Source organism: Salvelinus alpinus, chromosome 2, assembly GCF_045679555.1.
Source record: "Salvelinus alpinus chromosome 2, SLU_Salpinus.1, whole genome shotgun sequence".
Taxonomy (NCBI): Eukaryota; Metazoa; Chordata; class Actinopteri; order Salmoniformes; family Salmonidae; genus Salvelinus; species Salvelinus alpinus.
The window spans coordinates 89,948,098-89,969,055 of record NC_092087.1 but is presented as its reverse complement, the minus strand read 5'-3'; the positions used below and the strand labels follow the sequence as shown (position 1 = coordinate 89,969,055).

Sequence of the window (20,958 nt, the reverse complement as noted above, 5' to 3'; positions counted from 1 at the left end):
TAACCACCAACAAGTCGTCTAAACTCAAACCACGTCTCTCCATCCACCTGTCCTCTCTCTTTTTCATTCCACCCATAACTTATTCCCTCCTCTTCTCACCCCCCTACCCTCCCTCTCACCCCCCCACCCTCTCCTGTTGTGGCTAAAGTCCAGTCTCTGAGCTCATGAGGTTGAGGTTAGCAGCACAGAGAAGGCTAAATTGTGCAAGGGACAACACACACACACACACACACACACTCCGCTGACTAGTGGTCTGATCTAGCTCTAGAGGAGTGTGGATTAGTGTGGAGTCTCTGGTTTAGAAATAGCTGTAGCTAATCATACATGGGGAAAAGGAATGAAATGTCCATAAATGTGTGTGTGTGTGTGTGTGTGTGTGTGTGTGTGTGTGTGTGTGTGTGTGTGTGTGTGTGTGTGTGTGTGTGTGTGTGTGTGTGTGTGTGTGTGTGTGTGTGTGTGTGTGTGTGTGTGTGTGTGTGTGTGTGTGTGTGTGTGTGTGTGTGTGTATTACTATCCTTGTGGAAATCCCAAAAGTCCCCACAATGGTAGTAACACAAGGAAAATTCTCCATAATGGGGACATGAAGACAATAGCTGTTTTAGGCTTAGTGGTTAGGTTTAAAGTTAGGGTTACAATTACAGTTAGGTTTACGGTTAGGTTTACGGTTAGGTTTACGGTTAGGTTTACGGTTAGGTTTACGGTTAGGTTTACGGTTAGGTTCACGGTTAGGTTTACGGTTAGGTTTACGGTTAGGTTTACGGTTAGGTTTACGGTTAGGTTCACGGTTAGGTTTACGGTTAGGTTTACGGTTAGGTTCACGGTTAGGTTCACGGTTAGGTTTACGGTTAGGTTTACGGTTAGGTTCACGGTTAGGTTTACGGTTAGGTTTACGGTTAGGTTTACGGTTAGGTTCACGGTTAGGTTCACGGTTAGGTTTACGGTTAGGTTTACGGTTAGGTTTACGGTTAGGGGTTAAGGTAAATAGGAACTTGTATGGAAATACATTTTAGGTCCCCACAAGTATAGTAAAACATATGCTTTGTGTTTGTGTGTGTGTAAGAGAGCTCAGAGTCAAAGACTATCTCACACAAACACACGAACGCACGCACGCACGCACACACACACACACACACACGCGCGGAGAGAGAAACTTCTACACTGAGCAGGTAAATGATGAACCCAGACACTTCTGTTTAACTAGCACCAGTTAGCCATTACAGACACACACACTAGTGCTGGAGCTGTCTGTGGTGTTACAATTACACTACTGTAATACTGGTGTGGTGTTATGTCCACTGTAATACTGGTGTGGTGTTATGTCCACTGTAATACTGGTGTGGTGTTATGTCCACTGTAATACTGGTGTGGTGTTATGTCCACTGTAATACTGGTGTGGTGTTATGTCCACTGTAATACTGGTGTGGTGTTATGTCCACTGTAATACTGGTGTGGTGTTATGTCCACTGTAATACTGGTGTGGTGTTGTGTCCACTGTAATACTGGTGTGGTGTTGTGTCCACTGTAATACTGGTGTGGTGTTGTGTCCACTGTAATACTGGTGTGGTGTTATGTCCACTGTAATACTGGTGTGGTGTTGTGTCCACTGTAATACTGGTGTGGTGTTATGTCCACTGTAATACTGGTGTGGTGTTATGTCCACTGTAATACTGGTGTGGTGTTGTGTCCACTGTAATACTGGTGTGGTGTTATGTCCACTGTAATACTGGTGTGGTGTTATGTCCACTGTAATACTGGTGTGGTGTTATGTCCACTGTAATACTGGTGTGGTGTTGTGTCCACTGTAATACTGGTGTGGTGTTGTGTCCACTGTAATACTGGTGTGGTGTTGTGTCCACTGTAATACTGGTGTGGTGTTATGTCCACTGTAATACTGGTGTGGTGTTGTGTCCACTGTAATACTGGTGTGGTGTTATGTCCACTGTAATACTGGTGTGGTGTTATGTCCACTGTAATACTGGTGTGGTGTTGTGTCCACTGTAATACTGGTGTGGTGTTATGTCCACTGTAATACTGGTGTGGTGTTATGTCCACTGTAATACTGGTGTGGTGTTATGTCCACTGTAATACTGGTGTGGTGTTATGTCCACTGTAATACTGGTGTGGTGTTATGTCCACTGTAATACTGGTGTGGTGTTATGTCCACTGTAATACTGGTGTGGTGTTATGTCCACTGTAATACTGGTGTGGTGTTGTGTCCACTGTAATACTGGTGTGGTGTTATGTCCACTGTAATACTGGTGTGGTGTTATGTCCACTGTAATACTGGTGTGGTGTTATGTCCACTGTAATACTGGTGTGGTGTTATGTCCACTGTAATACTGGTGTGGTGTTATGTCCACTGTAATACTGGTGTGGTGTTATGTCCACTGTAATACTGGTGTGGTGTTGTGTCCACTGTAATACTGGTGTGGTGTTATGTCCACTGTAATACTGGTGTGGTGTTATGTCCACTGTAATACTGGTGTGGTGTTATGTCCACTGTAATACTGGTGTGGTGTTGTGTCCACTGTAATACTGGTGTGGTGTTATGTCCACTGTAATACTGGTGTGGTGTTATGTCCACTGTAATACTGGTGTGGTGTTGTGTCCACTGTAATACTGGTGTGGTGTTATGTCCACTGTAATACTGGTGTGGTGTTATGTCCACTGTAATACTGTAGTGGTGTTATGTCCACTGTAATACTGGTGTGGTGTTATGTCCACTGTAATACTGTAGTGGTGTTATGTCCACTGTAATACTGGTGTGGTGTTATGTCCACTGTAATACTGGTGTGGTGTTATGTCCACTGTAATACTGGTGTGGTGTTGTGTCCACTGTAATACTGGTGTGGTGTTATGTCCACTGTAATACTGTAGTGGTGTTATGTCCACTGTAATACTGGTGTGGTGTTATGTCCACTGTAATACTGTAGTGGTGTTATGTCCACTGTAATACTGGTGTGGTGTTATGTCCACTGTAATACTGGTGTGGTGTTATGTCCACTGTAATACTGGTGTGGTGTTGTGTCCACTGTAATACTGGTGTGGTGTTGTGTCCACTGTAATACTGGTGTGGTGTTATGTCCACTGTAATACTGGTGTGGTGTTATGTCCACTGTAATACTGGTGTGGTGTTATGTCCACTGTAATACTGGTGTGGTGTTGTGTCCACTGTAATACTGGTGTGGTGTTATGTCCACTGTAATACTGGTGTGGTGTTATGTCCACTGTAATACTGGTGTGGTGTTATGTCCACTGTAATACTGGTGTGGTGTTGTGTCCACTGTAATACTGGTGTGGTGTTGTGTCCACTGTAATACTGGTGTGGTGTTATGTCCACTGTAATACTGGTGTGGTGTTGTGTCCACTGTAATACTGGTGTGGTGTTATGTCCACTGTAATACTGGTGTGGTGTTATGTCCACTGTAATACTGGTGTGGTGTTATGTCCACTGTAATACTGGTGTGGTGTTATGTCCACTGTAATACTGGTGTGGTGTTGTGTCCACTGTAATACTGGTGTGGTGTTATGTCCACTGTAATACTGGTGTGGTGTTATGTCCACTGTAATACTGGTGTGGTGTTATGTCCACTGTAATACTGGTGTGGTGTTATGTCCACTGTAATACTGGTGTGGTGTTGTGTCCACTGTAATACTGGTGTGGTGTTATGTCCACTGTAATACTGGTGTGGTGTTATGTCCACTGTAATACTGGTGTGGTGTTATGTCCACTGTAATACTGGTGTGGTGTTATGTCCACTGTAATACTGGTGTGGTGTTGTGTCCACTGTAATACTGGTGTGGTGTTGTGTCCACTGTAATACTGGTGTGGTGTTATGTCCACTGTAATACTGGTGTGGTGTTGTGTCCACTGTAATACTGGTGTGGTGTTATGTCCACTGTAATACTGGTGTGGTGTTATGTCCACTGTAATACTGGTGTGGTGTTATGTCCACTGTAATACTGGTGTGGTGTTATGTCCACTGTAATACTGGTGTGGTGTTGTGTCCACTGTAATACTGGTGTGGTGTTATGTCCACTGTAATACTGGTGTGGTGTTATGTCCACTGTAATACTGGTGTGGTGTTATGTCCACTGTAATACTGGTGTGGTGTTATGTCCACTGTAATACTGGTGTGGTGTTATGTCCACTGTAATACTGGTGTGGTGTTATGTCCACTGTAATACTGGTGTGGTGTTATGTCCACTGTAATACTGTAGTGGTGTTGTGTCCACTGTAATACTGGTGTGGTGTTATGTCCACTGTAATACTGGTGTGGTGTTATGTCCACTGTAATACTGGTGTGGTGTTGTGTCCACTGTACTACTGGTGTGGTGTTATGTCCACTGTAATACTGGTGTGGTGTTATGACCACTGTAATACTGGTGTGGTGTTATGTCCACTGTAATACTGGTGTGGTGTTATGACCACTGTAATACTGGTGTGGTGTTATGTCCACTGTAATACTGGTGTGGTGTTATGTCCACTGTAATACTGGTGTGGTGTTATGTCCACTGTAATACTGGTGTGGTGTTATGTCCACTGTAATACTGGTGTGGTGTTATGTCCACTGTAATACTGTAGTGGTGTTATGTCCACTGTAATACTGGTGTGGTGTTATGTCCACTGTAATACTGGTGTGGTGTTATGTCCACTGTAATACTGGTGTGGTGTTGTGTCCACTGTAATACTGGTGTGGTGTTATGTCCACTGTAATACTGTAGTGGTGTTATGTCCACTGTAATACTGGTGTGGTGTTATGTCCACTGTAATACTGTAGTGGTGTTATGTCCACTGTAATACTGGTGTGGTGTTATGTCCACTGTAATACTGGTGTGGTGTTATGTCCACTGTAATACTGGTGTGGTGTTGTGTCCACTGTAATACTGGTGTGGTGTTGTGTCCACTGTAATACTGGTGTGGTGTTATGTCCACTGTAATACTGGTGTGGTGTTATGTCCACTGTAATACTGGTGTGGTGTTATGTCCACTGTAATACTGGTGTGGTGTTGTGTCCACTGTAATACTGGTGTGGTGTTATGTCCACTGTAATACTGGTGTGGTGTTATGTCCACTGTAATACTGGTGTGGTGTTATGTCCACTGTAATACTGGTGTGGTGTTGTGTCCACTGTAATACTGGTGTGGTGTTGTGTCCACTGTAATACTGGTGTGGTGTTATGTCCACTGTAATACTGGTGTGGTGTTGTGTCCACTGTAATACTGGTGTGGTGTTATGTCCACTGTAATACTGGTGTGGTGTTATGTCCACTGTAATACTGGTGTGGTGTTATGTCCACTGTAATACTGGTGTGGTGTTATGTCCACTGTAATACTGGTGTGGTGTTGTGTCCACTGTAATACTGGTGTGGTGTTATGTCCACTGTAATACTGGTGTGGTGTTATGTCCACTGTAATACTGGTGTGGTGTTATGTCCACTGTAATACTGGTGTGGTGTTATGTCCACTGTAATACTGGTGTGGTGTTGTGTCCACTGTAATACTGGTGTGGTGTTATGTCCACTGTAATACTGGTGTGGTGTTATGTCCACTGTAATACTGGTGTGGTGTTATGTCCACTGTAATACTGGTGTGGTGTTATGTCCACTGTAATACTGGTGTGGTGTTGTGTCCACTGTAATACTGGTGTGGTGTTGTGTCCACTGTAATACTGGTGTGGTGTTATGTCCACTGTAATACTGGTGTGGTGTTGTGTCCACTGTAATACTGGTGTGGTGTTATGTCCACTGTAATACTGGTGTGGTGTTATGTCCACTGTAATACTGGTGTGGTGTTATGTCCACTGTAATACTGGTGTGGTGTTATGTCCACTGTAATACTGGTGTGGTGTTGTGTCCACTGTAATACTGGTGTGGTGTTATGTCCACTGTAATACTGGTGTGGTGTTATGTCCACTGTAATACTGGTGTGGTGTTATGTCCACTGTAATACTGGTGTGGTGTTATGTCCACTGTAATACTGGTGTGGTGTTATGTCCACTGTAATACTGGTGTGGTGTTATGTCCACTGTAATACTGGTGTGGTGTTATGTCCACTGTAATACTGTAGTGGTGTTGTGTCCACTGTAATACTGGTGTGGTGTTATGTCCACTGTAATACTGGTGTGGTGTTATGTCCACTGTAATACTGGTGTGGTGTTGTGTCCACTGTACTACTGGTGTGGTGTTATGTCCACTGTAATACTGGTGTGGTGTTATGACCACTGTAATACTGGTGTGGTGTTATGTCCACTGTAATACTGGTGTGGTGTTATGACCACTGTAATACTGGTGTGGTGTTATGTCCACTGTAATACTGGTGTGGTGTTATGTCCACTGTAATACTGGTGTGGTGTTATGTCCACTGTAATACTGGTGTGGTGTTATGTCCACTGTAATACTGGTGTGGTGTTATGTCCACTGTAATACTGGTGTGGTGTTATGTCCACTGTAATACTGGTGTGGTGTTGTGTCCACTGTAATACTGGTGTGGTGTTATGTCCACTGTAATACTGGTGTGGTGTTATGTCCACTGTAATACTGGTGTGGTGTTATGTCCACTGTAATACTGGTGTGGTGTTATGTCCACTGTAATACTGGTGTGGTGTTATGTCCACTGTAATACTGGTGTGGTGTTGTGTCCACTGTAATACTGGTGTGGTGTTATGTCCACTGTAATACTGGTGTGGTGTTATGTCCACTGTAATACTGGTGTGGTGTTATGTCCACTGTAATACTGGTGTGGTGTTATGTCCACTGTAATACTGGTGTGGTGTTATGTCCACTGTAATACTGGTGTGGTGTTATGTCCACTGTAATACTGGTGTGGTGTTATGTCCACTGTAATACTGGTGTGGTGTTATGTCCACTGTAATACTGGTGTGGTGTTATGTCCACTGTAATACTGGTGTGGTGTTATGTCCACTGTAATACTGGTGTGGTGTTGTGTCCACTGTAATACTGTAGTGGTGTTGTGTCCACTGTAATACTGGTGTGGTGTTATGTCCACTGTAATACTGGTGTGGTGTTATGTCCACTGTAATACTGGTGTGGTGTTGTGTCCACTGTAATACTGTAGTGGTGTTATGTCCACTGTAATACTGGTGTGGTGTTATGTCCACTGTAATACTGGTGTGGTGTTATGTCCACTGTAATACTGGTGTGGTGTTATGTCCACTGTAATACTGGTGTGGTGTTATGTCCACTGTAATACTGGTGTGGTGTTATGTCCACTGTAATACTGGTGTGGTGTTATGTCCACTGTAATACTGGTGTGGTGTTATGTCCACTGTAATACTGGTGTATCTGTGGTGTTGTGTCCACTGTAATACTGGTGACAGTGGAGGGTCATGGCTGTAATGACATACTGTAGTGACAGTGAAGGGTCATGGCTGTAATGACATACTGTAGTGACAGTGAAGGGTCATGTCTGTAATGACATACTGTAGTGACAGTGAAGGGTCATGTCTGTAATGACATACTGTAGTGACAGTGAAGGGTCATGGCTGTAATGACATACTGTAGTGACAGTGAAGGGTCATGTCTGTAATGACATACTGTAGTGACAGTGACAGTCATGGCTGTAATGACATACTGTAGTGACAGTGACAGTCATGGCTGTAATGACATACTGATGGTTTAGTTGGTTAGTACTGAGGTCTGTAGCATCGAAAGGTTTCAATATGTGCCCCCTTCGTCCCCCACACTCTTCCTCCCCTCTCTTGCTGTTCTCTAAACGTACTCGCCCTCTCCCCCTTCTCTCTCTCGCTCCCTCCCCCCTCTCCCTCTCTCCCTCTTCTCTCCCCTCCCCCTTTATTTACTGCCTTGTGGAATGCCTGTACTTCCGTGAGTGATGTCATCAGTTGCCGTCGTCACGGTAACAAAACAAACCTCCTGGCATATGGCCGGTGGATTCAGTCTTTTCCAGCTCGTTAAAAAAAATGGAGGAAAGAAAGAGAAATGAAGAAAAAAGTATCACTTCTTTATTTGGACTGAACATTTACACTATCAGGAGATGGAGGGATGAGGATACACTGGAGGAAGGAGAGAGAGAGAGAGGGATGAGGATATACTGGAGGAAGGAGAGAGAGAGAGAGGGATGAGGATATACTGGAGGATGGAGAGAGAGAGAGAGAGAGAGGGATGAGGATATACTGGAGGAAGGAGAGAGAGAGAGAGAGAGGGATGAGGATATACTGGAGGATGAAGAGAGAGAGAGAGAGATGAGGATACACTGGAGGAAGGAGAGAGAGAGAGAGAGGGATGAGGATATACTGGAGGAAGGAGAGAGAGAGAGAGAGGGATGAGGATATACTGGAGGAAGGAGAGAGAGAGAGAGAGAGATGAGGATATACTGGAGGAAGGAGAGAGAGAGAGAGAGAGAGAGAGAGAGAGGGGGATGAGGATACACTGGAGGAAGGAGAGAGAGAGAGAGAGAGGGATGAGGATATACTGGAGGAAGGAGAGAGAGAGAGAGAGAGAGAGAGAGAGAGAGAGATGAGGATATACTGGAGGAAGGAGAGAGAGAGAGAGAGAGAGAGGGGGATGAGGATACACTGGAGGAAGGAGAGAGAGAGAGAGGGAGAGATATATGAGGATATACTGGAGGAAGGAGAGAGAGAGAGAGAGGGATGAGGATATACTGGAGGAAGGAGAGAGAGAGAGATTGAGAGAGAGGGGGATGAGGATACACTGGAGGAAGGAGAGAGAGAGAGAGAGGGATGAGGATATACTGGAGGAAGGAGAGAGAGAGAGAGAGAGAGAGAGAGAGAGGGATGAGGATATACTGGAGGAAGGAGAGAGAGAGAGAGAGGGATGAGGATATACTGGAGGAAGGAGAGAGAGAGAGAGATGAGGATATACTGGAGGAAGGAGAGAGAGGGGGGATGAGGGAGAGAGAGAGAGGGATGAGGGAGAGAGAGAGGGGAATGAGGGAGAGAGAGAGGGGGATGAGGGAGAGAGAGAGGGATGAGGGAGAGAGAGAGGGTAATGAGGGAGAGAGAGAGGGGGGTGAGGGAGAGAGAGAGAGGGATGAGGGAGAGCGAGAGGGGGATGAGGGAGAGAGAGAGGGGGATGAGGGAGAGAGAGAGTGATGAGGGAGAGAGAGAGGGGGATGAGGGAGAGAGAGAGGGGGATGAGGGAGAGAGAGAGGGGATGAGGATACACTGGAGTGAGAGAAATACCGCAACCAAGATGGAGAGAAAGGAAAAGAGAGAGATAACAAAAGAGGATGAGGAGGAGTGAGGAAGAGGAAAATAGGGAGAAAGAAGAATATAGGGAATAGAAGGAGGAAGAGGGATGAGGGAGAGAGAGAGGGGGATGAGGGAGAGAGAGGGGGATGAGGGAGAGAGAGAGGGGGATGAGGGAGAAAGAGAGGGATGAGGGAGAGTAGTCCCTATACATGACATCTGTTAGACTTCTGAAGAGACAAGGTGTACTGCCAGATCTAACTACTCTGTAAATACTCTGGTTTATAAGACAACATCTCCTGCTGTGTGTGTGTGTGTGTGTGTGTGTGTGTGTGTGTGTGTACAGTTGTATTTCTCCTGGGCTGGTCCAGGGGTGTGATAGTTGCGGTGTGGTTGTCCTGGTAACGACACAAAGCAAAACAGTACTGTAGCCAGGAAAATGGAGATGTGTGTGTTTACAGCTACTGTGTGTGTGTGTGTGTGTGTGTGTGTGTGTGTGTGTGTGTGTGTGTGTGTGTGTGTGTGTGTGTGTGTGTGTGTGTGTGTGTGTGTGTGTGTGTGTGTGTGTGTGTGTGTGTGTGTGTGTGTGTCAACACCAGAATCATCCAAACTTTACCTACCCTAGAGATGTGGGATATAATGTTTGTAGAAGTGAAGAATAGACCTCATGTCCTCATCAAACAGCCTTCAGCACGTCCCACTTTGTCTCTTACTGTGTCTCTCAGTCCAGACATTATGAACCGCTGAGCTCAGATCACACTTTAAACACCTCTCTGTCCAGAATACTCCTATTGATTAAATTGGCCAAACTGATCCTAGATCAGTATCCTACTCTGACAGTTCCATAACAGACTAGTGATATTGACCAGGTCAGCTATAGAGCCCTGTGACAGTTCCATAACAGACTATTTGACCAGGTCAGCTATAGAGCCCTGGGACAGTTCCATAACAGACTAGTGATGTTGACCAGGTCAGCTATAGAGCCCTGTGACAGTTCCATAACAGACTAGTGATGTTGACCAGGTCAGCTATAGAGCCCTGGGACAGTTCCATAACAGACTATTGATATTGACCAGGTCAGCTATAGAGCCCTGTGACAGTTCCATAACAGACTAGTGATGTTGACCAGGTCAGCTATAGAGCCCTGGGACAGTTCCATAACAGACTAGTGATGTTGACCAGGTCAGCTATAGAGCCCTGTGACAGTTCCATAACAGACTAGTGATATTGACCAGGTCAGCTATAGAGCCCTGTGACAGTTCCATAACAGACTAGTGATATTGACCAGGTCAGCTATAGAGCCCTGTGACAGTTCCATAACAGACTAGTGATATTGACCAGGTCAGCTATAGAGCCCTGTGACAGTTCCATAACAGACTAGTGATATTGACCAGGTCAGCTATAGAGCCCTGTGACAGTTCCATAACAGACTAGTGATATTGACCAGGTCAGTTATAGAGCCCTGGGACAGTTCCATAACAGACTATTTGACCAGGTCAGCTATAGAGCCCTGTGACAGTTCCATAACAGACTAGTGATATTGACCAGGTCAGCTATAGAGCCCTGGGACAGTTCCATAACAGACTAGTGATATTGACCAGGTCAGCTATAGAGCCCTGGGACAGTTCCATAACAGACTAGTGATATTGACCAGGTCAGCTATAGAGCCCTGTGACCGTTCCATAACAGACTAGTGATATTGACCAGGTCAGCTATAGAGCCCTGGGACAGTTCCATAACAGACTATTTGACCAGGTCAGCTATAGAGCCCTGGGACAGTTCCATAACAGACTATTTGACCAGGTCAGCTATAGAGCCCTGGGACAGTTCCATAACAGACTATTTGACCAGGTCAGCTATAGAGCCCTGTGACCGTTCCATAACAGACTAGTGATATTGACCAGGTCAGCTATAGAGCCCTGTGACCGTTCCATAACAGACTAGTGATATTGACCAGGTCAGCTATAGAGCCCTGGGACAGTTCCATAACAGACTATTGATATTGACCAGGTCAGCTATAGAGCCCTGTGACCGTTCCATAACAGACTAGTGATATTGACCAGGTCAGCTATAGAGCCCTGGGACAGTTCCATAACAGACTATTTGACCAGGTCAGCTATAGAGCCCTGGGACAGTTCCATAACAGACTATTTGACCAGGTCAGCTATAGAGCCCTGGGACAGTTCCATAACAGACTATTTGACCAGGTCAGCTATAGAGCCCTGTGACAGTTCCATAACAGACTAGTGATATTGACCAGGTCAGCTATAGAGCCCTGGGACAGTTCCATAACAGACTAGTGATGTTGACCAGGTCAGCTATAGAGCCCTGTGACCGTTCCATAACAGACTAGTGATATTGACCAGGTCAGCTATAGAGCCCTGGGACAGTTCCATAACAGACTAGTGATATTGACCAGGTCAGCTATAGAGCCCTGGGACAGTTCCATAACAGACTAGTGATATTGACCAGGTCAGCTATAGAGCCCTGGGACAGTTCCATAACAGACTAGTGATATTGACCAGGTCAGCTATAGAGCCCTGTGACAGTTCCATAACAGACTAGTGATGTTGACCAGGTCAGCTATAGAGCCCTGTGACAGTTCCATAACAGACTAGTGATATTGACCAGGTCAGCTATAGAGCCCTGTGACAGTTCCAGTCAGAGAATCACAACTCATTTCATTGTAGATTTATGGCTTCAACGGCTGTGGTGCTGGGAAGGATATTCCTCTCCATCGACAGAAACGATATATTTTCTACCGTTTACCGACTTTTCCCGGGAGGACAGCGGGGTTTGCTTGATGAAATGAACGCTCCGGTCCAGTTTGGCTGGACCCCGACCCGACAGTATCCCTCCTCGCCACTGCAGAACCCATGTCTTCACTCAGTTATCCCTGCGAACGGCCCGCCCCTTATGCAGAGCCAATGAAATGGAGACCCGGCCACACGCACTGCAACGTTAATGAACTGGATTAAGTTAATCCTACAGACCTGGGTCTAACGGTCTCTCCCTTTTCTATTAAACTACAGACAACAACGTTAATGAACTGGATTAAGTTAATCCTACAGACCTGGGTCTAACGGTCTCTCCCTTTTCTATTAAACTACAGACAACAACGTTAATGAACTGGATTAAGTTAATCCTACAGACCTGGGTCTAACGGTCTCTCCCTTTTCTATTAAACTACAGACAACAACGTTAATGAACTGGATTAAGTTAATCCTACAGACCTGGGTCTAACGGTCTCTCCCTTTTCTATTAAACTACAGACAACAACGTTAATGAACTGGATTAAGTTAATCCTACAGACCTGGGTCTAACGGTCTCTCCTTTTTCTATTAAACTACAGACAACAACGTTAATGAACTGGATTAAGTTAATCCTACAGACCTGGGTCTAACGGTCTCTCCTTTTCTATTAAACTACAGACAGCATATTATTAGACAGATTACAGGACCAATTTCTGTCATTTCCATTGGCTAAGTAAAGGTCAGGCATATCCAAACAGAAGCCTATGGATTAGCATTACTATGTATAGGCCTATATACACCTTATCCCCCCAGGCAGTAGGATTAGCATTACTATGTATAGGCCTATATACACCTTATCCCCCCAGGCAGTAGGATTAGCATTACTATGTATAGGCCTATATACACCTTATCCCCCCAGGCAGTAGGATTAGCATTACTATGTATAGGCCTATATACACCTTATCCCCCCAGGCAGTAGGATTAGCATTACTATGTATAGGCCTATATACACCTTATCCCCCCAGGCAGTAGGATTAGCATTACTATGTATAGGCCTATATACACCTTATCCCCCCAGGCAGTAGGATTAGCATTACTATGTATAGGCCTATATACACCTTATCCCCCCAGGCAGTAGGATTAGCATTACTATGTATAGGCCTATATACACCTTATCCCCCCAGGCAGTAGGATTAGCATTACTATGTATAGGCCTATATACACCTTATCCCCCCAGGCAGTAGGATTAGCATTACTATGTATAGGCCTATATACACCTTATCCCCCCAGGCAGTAGGATTAGCATTACTATGTATAGGCCTATATACACCTTATCCCCCCAGGCAGTAGGATTAGCATTACTATGTATAGGCCTATATACACCTTATCCCCCCAGGCAGTAGGATTAGCATTACTATGTATAGGCCTATATACACCTTATCCCCCCAGGCAGTAGGATTAGCATTACTATGTATAGGCCTATATACACCTTATCCCCCCAGGCAGTAGGATTAGCATTACTATGTATAGGCCTATATACACCTTATCCCCCCAGGCAGTAGGATTAGCATAACTATGTATAGGCCTATATACACCTTATCCCCCCAGGCAGTAGCCAGATCTGACCTAAATAAATGCCATGCTGCAGTTGACTTCTAAAACCTGAACAGTTCGTTAAAAACACAAGAAGTTTGTATTCCAGAATAACCCAGAGCCTTGAGAAGAGATGTATCCTAAAATTGAATGGAGAGAAAGTTCAAACATAAAGGATTTTGTGGGAAAAATAAACTGATAACATACGATGCTCCTTCAGTCAGGCAGCGAGAGGACAGAATGTTCCAGCCTGAAGTTTAGATCCTGCACCACGCCTGCCTTCAGAGCTGACCCGCCTTGTAGGCTGCTACCCACCGGTCAAACTCCAAACAACAACATGTGATGGCCGCTGTCTTGGATGGTGAACTTCTAGGCCTTAAGGCACTAACGCTTCCAACACAGCGTCAGCAGCTTGACCCGTACGTTGGATAAATCCAGCACCACAGCGTCAGCAGCTTGACCCGTACGTTGGATAAATCCAGCACCACAGCGACAGCAGCTTGACCCGTACGTTGGATAAATCCATCACCACAGCGTCAGCAGCTTGACCCGTACGTTGGATAAATCCATCACCACAGCGACAGCAGCTTGACCCGTACGTTGGATAAATCCATCACCACAGCGACAGCAGCTTGACCCGTACGTTGGATAAATCCAGCACCACAGCGTCAGCAGCTTGACCCGTACGTTGGATAAATCCAGCACCACAGCGACAGCAGCTTGACCCGTACGTTGGATAAATCCAGCACCACAGCGACAGCAGCTTGACCCGTACGTTGGATAAATTCAGCACCACAGCGTCAGCAGCTTGACCCGTACGTTGGATAAATCCAGCACCACAGCGACAGCAGCTTGACCCGTACGTTGGATAAATCCAGCACCACAGCGAACGCACTGCAACTGCCTCTGCAACGCTGCAAGGCAAACGCAGCGCTTCACTGGAAATGAATGTCATTCTGGTCGACCAGAACGCAACGACGCTGTCGCTGTGTTGGAAGCGTAACACCTCTCAAAACGGGCAGCCAGAGAAGGGAGGACGCAGAGGCCAACTTTTTGCCTTGGAACTATTTTTGTTTTGGTCATTTGTCTTGGGGACAACTTACAACGTTGCTCAACGGAGTTCTATGTGACTGTGACGCACTTTGGTCTGGTGCAGCTACTTCCAGTTGAGGGTCACTATGGGTGGAGTATCAGGCTGCCCGCCCACCATATAATGAGGAAACACCAAGTATGCAAAACAAGTTCTCAACGTTTGTTATTTGTCTCAATATCTATTAAACACGTGACAATTTCTCCTAAGAATAAATACATTCACAATTCATAGGAAGAAACACGTATTGGACAACTACTACTACTACCTTTACTATTACTACTACTACTACTATTACTACTAGTGTTACTACTATTACTACTACTAGTGTTACTACAATTACTACTACTATTACTATTACCTGTTACTATTACTACTACTACTATTACTACTAGTGTTACTCCTGTTACTACTACTATTACTACTACTATTGGCACTACTATTACTCCTACTCCTACTACTAATACTACATGTTGCTGTTACTTCTACTACATGTTACTGTTACTACTATTGTTACTACTACTATTGTTACTACTATTGCTACTACTGTTACTACTACATGTTACTGTTACTACTATTGTTACTACTACTATTGTTACTACTATTGTTACTACTGTTACTACTACATGTTACTGTTACTACTATTGGTACTACTACTATTACTACTACTATTGTTACTACTACTATTGCTACTACTACTGTTACTACTACTATTGCTACTACTACTGTTACTACTACTACATGTTACTGTTACTACTATTGTTACTACTACTATTACTACTACTATTGCTACTACTATTGTTACTACTACTATTACTACTACTATTGCTAAAACTACTACTATTGTTACTACCACCATTGCTACCATTACTACTACTACTACTACTGTTACTACTACTGTTACTACTACTACTATTACTACTACTACTGTTACTACTACTATTGCTACTACTGTTACTACTACTATTGCTACTACTGTTACTACTACTATTGCTACTACTGTTACTACTACTACATGTTACTGTTACTACTATTGTTACTACTACTATTGCTAAAACTACTACTATTGTTACTACTACCATTGCTACTACTACTACTACTACTACTACTACTACTACTACTACTACTATTGTTACTACTACTACTGTTACTACTACTATTGCTACTACTAATGTTACTACTACTGTTACTACTACTATTGCTACTACTACTACTACTACTACTAGTATTGCTACTACCCCCCCCCCTCCTTTCTTTGTAACTCACTGCAAATTGGCATCAAAGGCCACAAAGCACAACAAAAGTATAAACTCAAAACAAAGCACAACAAAAGTATTGAATCAAAACAAAGCACAACAAAAGTATAAACTCAAAACAAAGCACAACAAAAGTATAAACTCAAAACAAAGCACAACAAAAGTATGGAATCAAAACAGTTCGATCACACATGGTAAGCAGCATCATCTGGATATTGTGCAACAAAAGTTCAACATTCCCCTTCTGCTACCATGTCTGTCACAGCGACAGCGTCGTTGCGTTTCGGTGCACCAGAATGACCTTCATTTCCAACGGAACGCTGCGTTTGCCTTGCAGCATTGCGTTCAGAGGCAGTTGGGGTGCAGTCGTTGGATTTGTCGAACTTATGTGTCAAACTGTATGCTGTAAGAGGACTTGACATAAATGGTAGCAGAAGGTGAATGTTGAACATTTGTTGCACACATATCCAGATAATGCTGCATACCAATTTGAGCAATCGCGCTGTATGTGTGATCGAGGCGTCAGGCAGTCTACAAATACAGTTTGAGGCATACGTTTGGAAAATCTCATTGATGTACCACACAGAACGCATTGGAACTGCCTCTGCTACGCAATGCTGCAAGGCAAACGCAGCATTCAATTGGAAATTAATGTACTTCTGGTGTACCCAAAATGCAAAAACCCAGTCGATGTGATCGAGGCGTGACTTTTTCCATGACAGCATGCCTGGCAGCCTGCCAGTCTATTCTGGAGTATCATATCTGTAGTGAAACGGTGTGATATCTTCCTCAACACCAGCCAATGGCACACAAACAAACGACCTATACAAACAACTGAATAAGAGTGTTCAGAATTAAAATGTTACGTCACGGGAGATGCCAACTCCCCATCCCTCCTCCACCGAAGGGAAAGTGCCAAGGGGCACACTCCGAGTTACGTCAATTACCGAGCGCTCCGCTTCCCATCTGGAGTGTCACATGCTAACGTTACAACCACTAGGCTACTTACAGAACGTTAGTTCCCGGTGGGAGGTCCCCCGCCGCTGGTCCCCGCTCCAGACCGATGTTGGTACAATTAACCACGCACGATTCCCGGGACCCCGGTGCAATAACACACGTACAGTTACCGGGACACGGGCTCCCGCAACTCCTACCGCTGCCGCCGTCCCCGTGCGCTGGGCTCCAGCCCCATGCCTCCAGGCAACAGAGTGTGAAGAGCAGACTGGAAAATAATCCAAACTTGGGGAAAGAGGCGCCATGTTTTCGCTTGGATAAAATCTGTCCATTTCTAAAAGGCATAGCTCACTCACATCGCATCGCCTCTGATGTTGGAAGGGTCCTCGCACTGGGGGGGGGAAAACTTGTTTCGTCGCTTTTTAACGGATTTCTTCATGTGAAAACATGCTAAGAGCGCAACTAACTTTTTTAAAAACCGTTTTTTAACCTTCCCCAGGTTTTCGTAGACGTTTCGCCGTTCTCTGTGGTTATAACGGAACTAGCAGCGCTCTTCTTTTTTCGGGAGAAAAAAAGTTCCTTCAACTTCCTTTCTCCCGCCTTGTTTTGTCTGCCGTCACCCGCTGCAGTTCTACTAGTAAACACCGAGCGCACAGATTCCTTCTTGGGCTCCTTGGGAGAAAGATTCTACGTTTTTCTCATGCAATAATGTATTATTATTACACAAGTAATCCGTTTAAGGATTTGGTTATACAATGATGTGTTTTGTACTTGCATATCAACATATCAGCCTTAATCGCACCAGATATATTTTAGCCTACTCAAAATAACAAAACATGATCATATTTTTTTATTGAAACAGTCCCCCCCCCCCACACACATCCTCCCCTCTCCCCACCTCCAGTCCATTCCCTAGATGGGAGGTCCCTAATTGTCCCCCCACACACACACATCCTCCCCTCTCCCCACCTCCAGTCCGTTCCCTAGATGGGAGGATCTAACTGTCCCCCACACACACATCCTCCCCTCTCCCCACCTCCAGTCCGTTCCCTAGATGGGAGGATCTAACTGTCCCCCACACACACACATCCTCCCCTCTCCCCACCTCCAGTCCGTTCCCTAGATGGGAGGATCTAATTGTCCCCCACACACACATCCTCCCCTCTCCCCACCTCCAGTCCGTTCCCTAGATGGGAGGATCTAATTGTGTGTGATGATGATGATGTGATAACACCTTTAAACAGTCCAGCTGTGTTCTTGGCCTTCTAGGAATATAGGAGACAGTCAGCCACTCACCCAGCCAGTCACTCTTTCACCCAGCCAGTCACTCATTCACCCAGCCAGTCACTCATTCAGTCAGCCAGTCACTCTTTCAGTCAGCCAGTCACTCTTTCAGTCAGCCAGTCACTCTTTCAGTCAGCCAGTCACTCTTTCAGTCAGCCAGTCACTCTTTCAGTCAGCCAGTCACTCTTTCAGTCAGCCAGTCACTCATTCAGTCAGCCAGTCACTCATTCAGTCAGCCAGTCACTCATTCACCCAGCCAGTCACTCATTCAGTCAGCCAGTCACTCTTTCAGTCAGCCAGTCACTCATTCAGTCAGCCAGTCACTCATTCAGTCAGCCAGTCACTCGTTCAGTCAGCCAGTCACTCATTCAGTCAGTCAGTCAGTCACTCATTCAGCCAGTCACTCTTTCAGTCAGCCAGTCACTCATTCAGTCAGCCAGTCACTCATTCAGTCAGCCAGTCACTCTTTCAGTCAGCCAGTCACTCATTCAGCCAGTCAGTCACTCATTCAGTCAGCCAGTCACTCTTTCAGTCAGCCAGTCACTCATTCACCCAGCCAGTCACTCATTCAGTCAGCCAGTCACTCTTTCAGTCAGCCAGTCACTCTTTCAGTCAGCCAGTCACTCTTTCAGTCAGCCAGTCACTCATTCAGCCAGTTAGTCACTCTTTCAGTCAGCCAGTCACTCATTCACCCAGCCAGTCACTCATTCACCCAGCCAGTCACTCATTCAGTCAGCCAGTCACTCTTTCAGTCAGCCAGTCACTCTTTCAGTCAGCCAGTCACTCTTTCAGTCAGCCAGTCACTCTTTCAGTCAGCCAGTCACTCTTTCAGTCAGCCAGTCACTCATTCAGTCAGCCAGTCACTCATTCAGTCAGCCAGTCACTCATTCACCCAGCCAGTCACTCATTCAGTCAGCCAGTCACTCTTTCAGTCAGCCAGTCACTCATTCAGTCAGCCAGTCACTCATTCAGTCAGCCAGTCACTCGTTCAGTCAGCCAGTCACTCATTCAGTCAGTCAGTCAGTCACTCATTCAGCCAGTCACTCTTTCAGTCAGCCAGTCACTCATTCAGTCAGCCAGTCACTCATTCAGTCAGCCAGTCACTCTTTCAGTCAGCCAGTCACTCATTCAGCCAGTCAGTCACTCATTCAGTCAGCCAGTCACTCTTTCAGTCAGCCAGTCACTCATTCACTTAGCCAGTCACTCATTCAGCCAGTCAGTCACTCATTCAGTCAGCCAGTCACTCATTCAGCCAGTCAGTCAGCCAGTCACTCATTCAGCCAGTCAGTCACTCATTCAGTCAGCCAGTCACTAAACAATCTCACTAACTCACTTTCATACACGGGTACGTACACACACTCCTCCCTCTCTTCTCCCCCTTTCTCCCATTTCCTGTTCTGCTGCTGGGGCACGCGAGGGGGACGTTCCCGGTGCTGCTTATGTTGGCCCACCCTATCTAACACACACACACACACACACACACACACACACACACACACACACACACACACACACACACACACACACACACACACACACACACACACACACACACACACACACACACACACACACACACACACACCCGGCCCAGCCTGCAGCTCAGCACTCACAGGGCCACCGCTATAGAGCCTTATACCCAACAACAGCCCAGCCTCCAGCCCGTTCCATCTCCAGCCCGTTCCATCTCCAGCCCGTTCCATCTCCAGCCCGTTCCATCTCCGGCCCGTTCCATCTCCAGCCCGTTCCATCTCCAGCCCGTTCCATCTCCAGCCCGTTCCATCTCCAGCCCGTTCCATCTCCAGCCCGTTCCATCTCCGGCCCGTTCCATCTCCAGCCCGTTCCATCTCCAGCCCGTTCCATCTCCAGCCCGTTCCATCTCCAGCCAAACCCACTGAGCCTTCACCCCAGACCACCCCAGACAACAACACACAGTCCTGCCCCAACTACAGAGCCAGACAGAGACACAACTAGAGCCAAAGCGACAGCAAGGTCTGGCACAATACAGGACTGGGCTAAGCTGGATAGGGTTAGGCTTGGCTGGGTTAGGTTTGGCTGGGTTAGGCTTGGCTGGGTTAGGTTTGGCTGGGTTAGGTTTGGCTGGGTTAGGCTTGGCTGGGTTAGGTTTGGCTGAGTTAGACTTGGCTGGGTTAGGTTTGGCTGGGTTAGGCTTGGCTGTGTTAGGTTTGGCTGGGTTAGGCTTGGCTGGGTTAGGCTTGGCTGGGTTAGGCTTGGCTGGGTTAGGTTTGGCTGGGTTAGGCTTGGCTGGGTTAGGTTTGGCTGGGTTAGGCTTGGCTGGGTTAGGCTTGGCTGGGTTAGGTTAGGTTTGGCTGAGTTAGACTTGGCTGGGTTAGGTTTGGCTGGGTTAGGCTTGGCTGGGTTAGGTTTGGCTGGGTTAGGTTAGGTTTGGCTGAGTTAGACTTGGCTGAGTTAGGTTTGGCTGGGTTAGGTTTGGCTGAGTTAGACTTGGCTGGGTTAGGTTTGGCTGGGTTAGACTTGGCTGGGTTAGGTTTGGCTGGGTTAGGCTTGGCTGGGGTAGGTTTGGCTGAGTTAGACTTGGCTGGGTTAGGTTTGGCTGGGTTAGGTTTGGCTGGGTTAGGTTAGGTTAGGCTGGGTTAGGTTTGGCTGGGTTAGGCTTGGCTGAGTTAGACTTGGCGAGGTTAGGCTGGGTTAGGTTTGGCTGGGTTAGGCTTGGCTTGGCTGAGTTAGGCTTGGCGAGGTTAGGTTTGGCTGGGTTAGGTTTGGCTGGGTTAGGCTGAAGTATGTAGACTGGATTGGATTGGTTTAAATGGGTTGGGTGAAGTGGCCTGAACTGGAATTGGTTATGTGAACTGGAATGGG

General features: G+C 46.0%; 1 protein-coding gene across 2 annotated transcripts in view; it reads right to left on the bottom strand.

The window, feature by feature from the left end:
* pkd1a (polycystic kidney disease 1a) overlaps positions 1-17,435 on the bottom strand; it is a 173,188-nt gene extending 155,753 nt beyond the window's left edge. For both annotated transcript variants that reach the window (XM_071389881.1, XM_071389882.1), the window contains exon 1: positions 16,889-17,435. In XM_071389881.1, coding sequence (XP_071245982.1) covers positions 16,889-17,178 — 290 coding nt within the window. In that variant the 5' untranslated portion in view covers positions 17,179-17,435. The remainder of the gene's footprint in view (positions 1-16,888) is intronic.
* Positions 17,436-20,958: the final 3,523 nt, after the last annotated feature.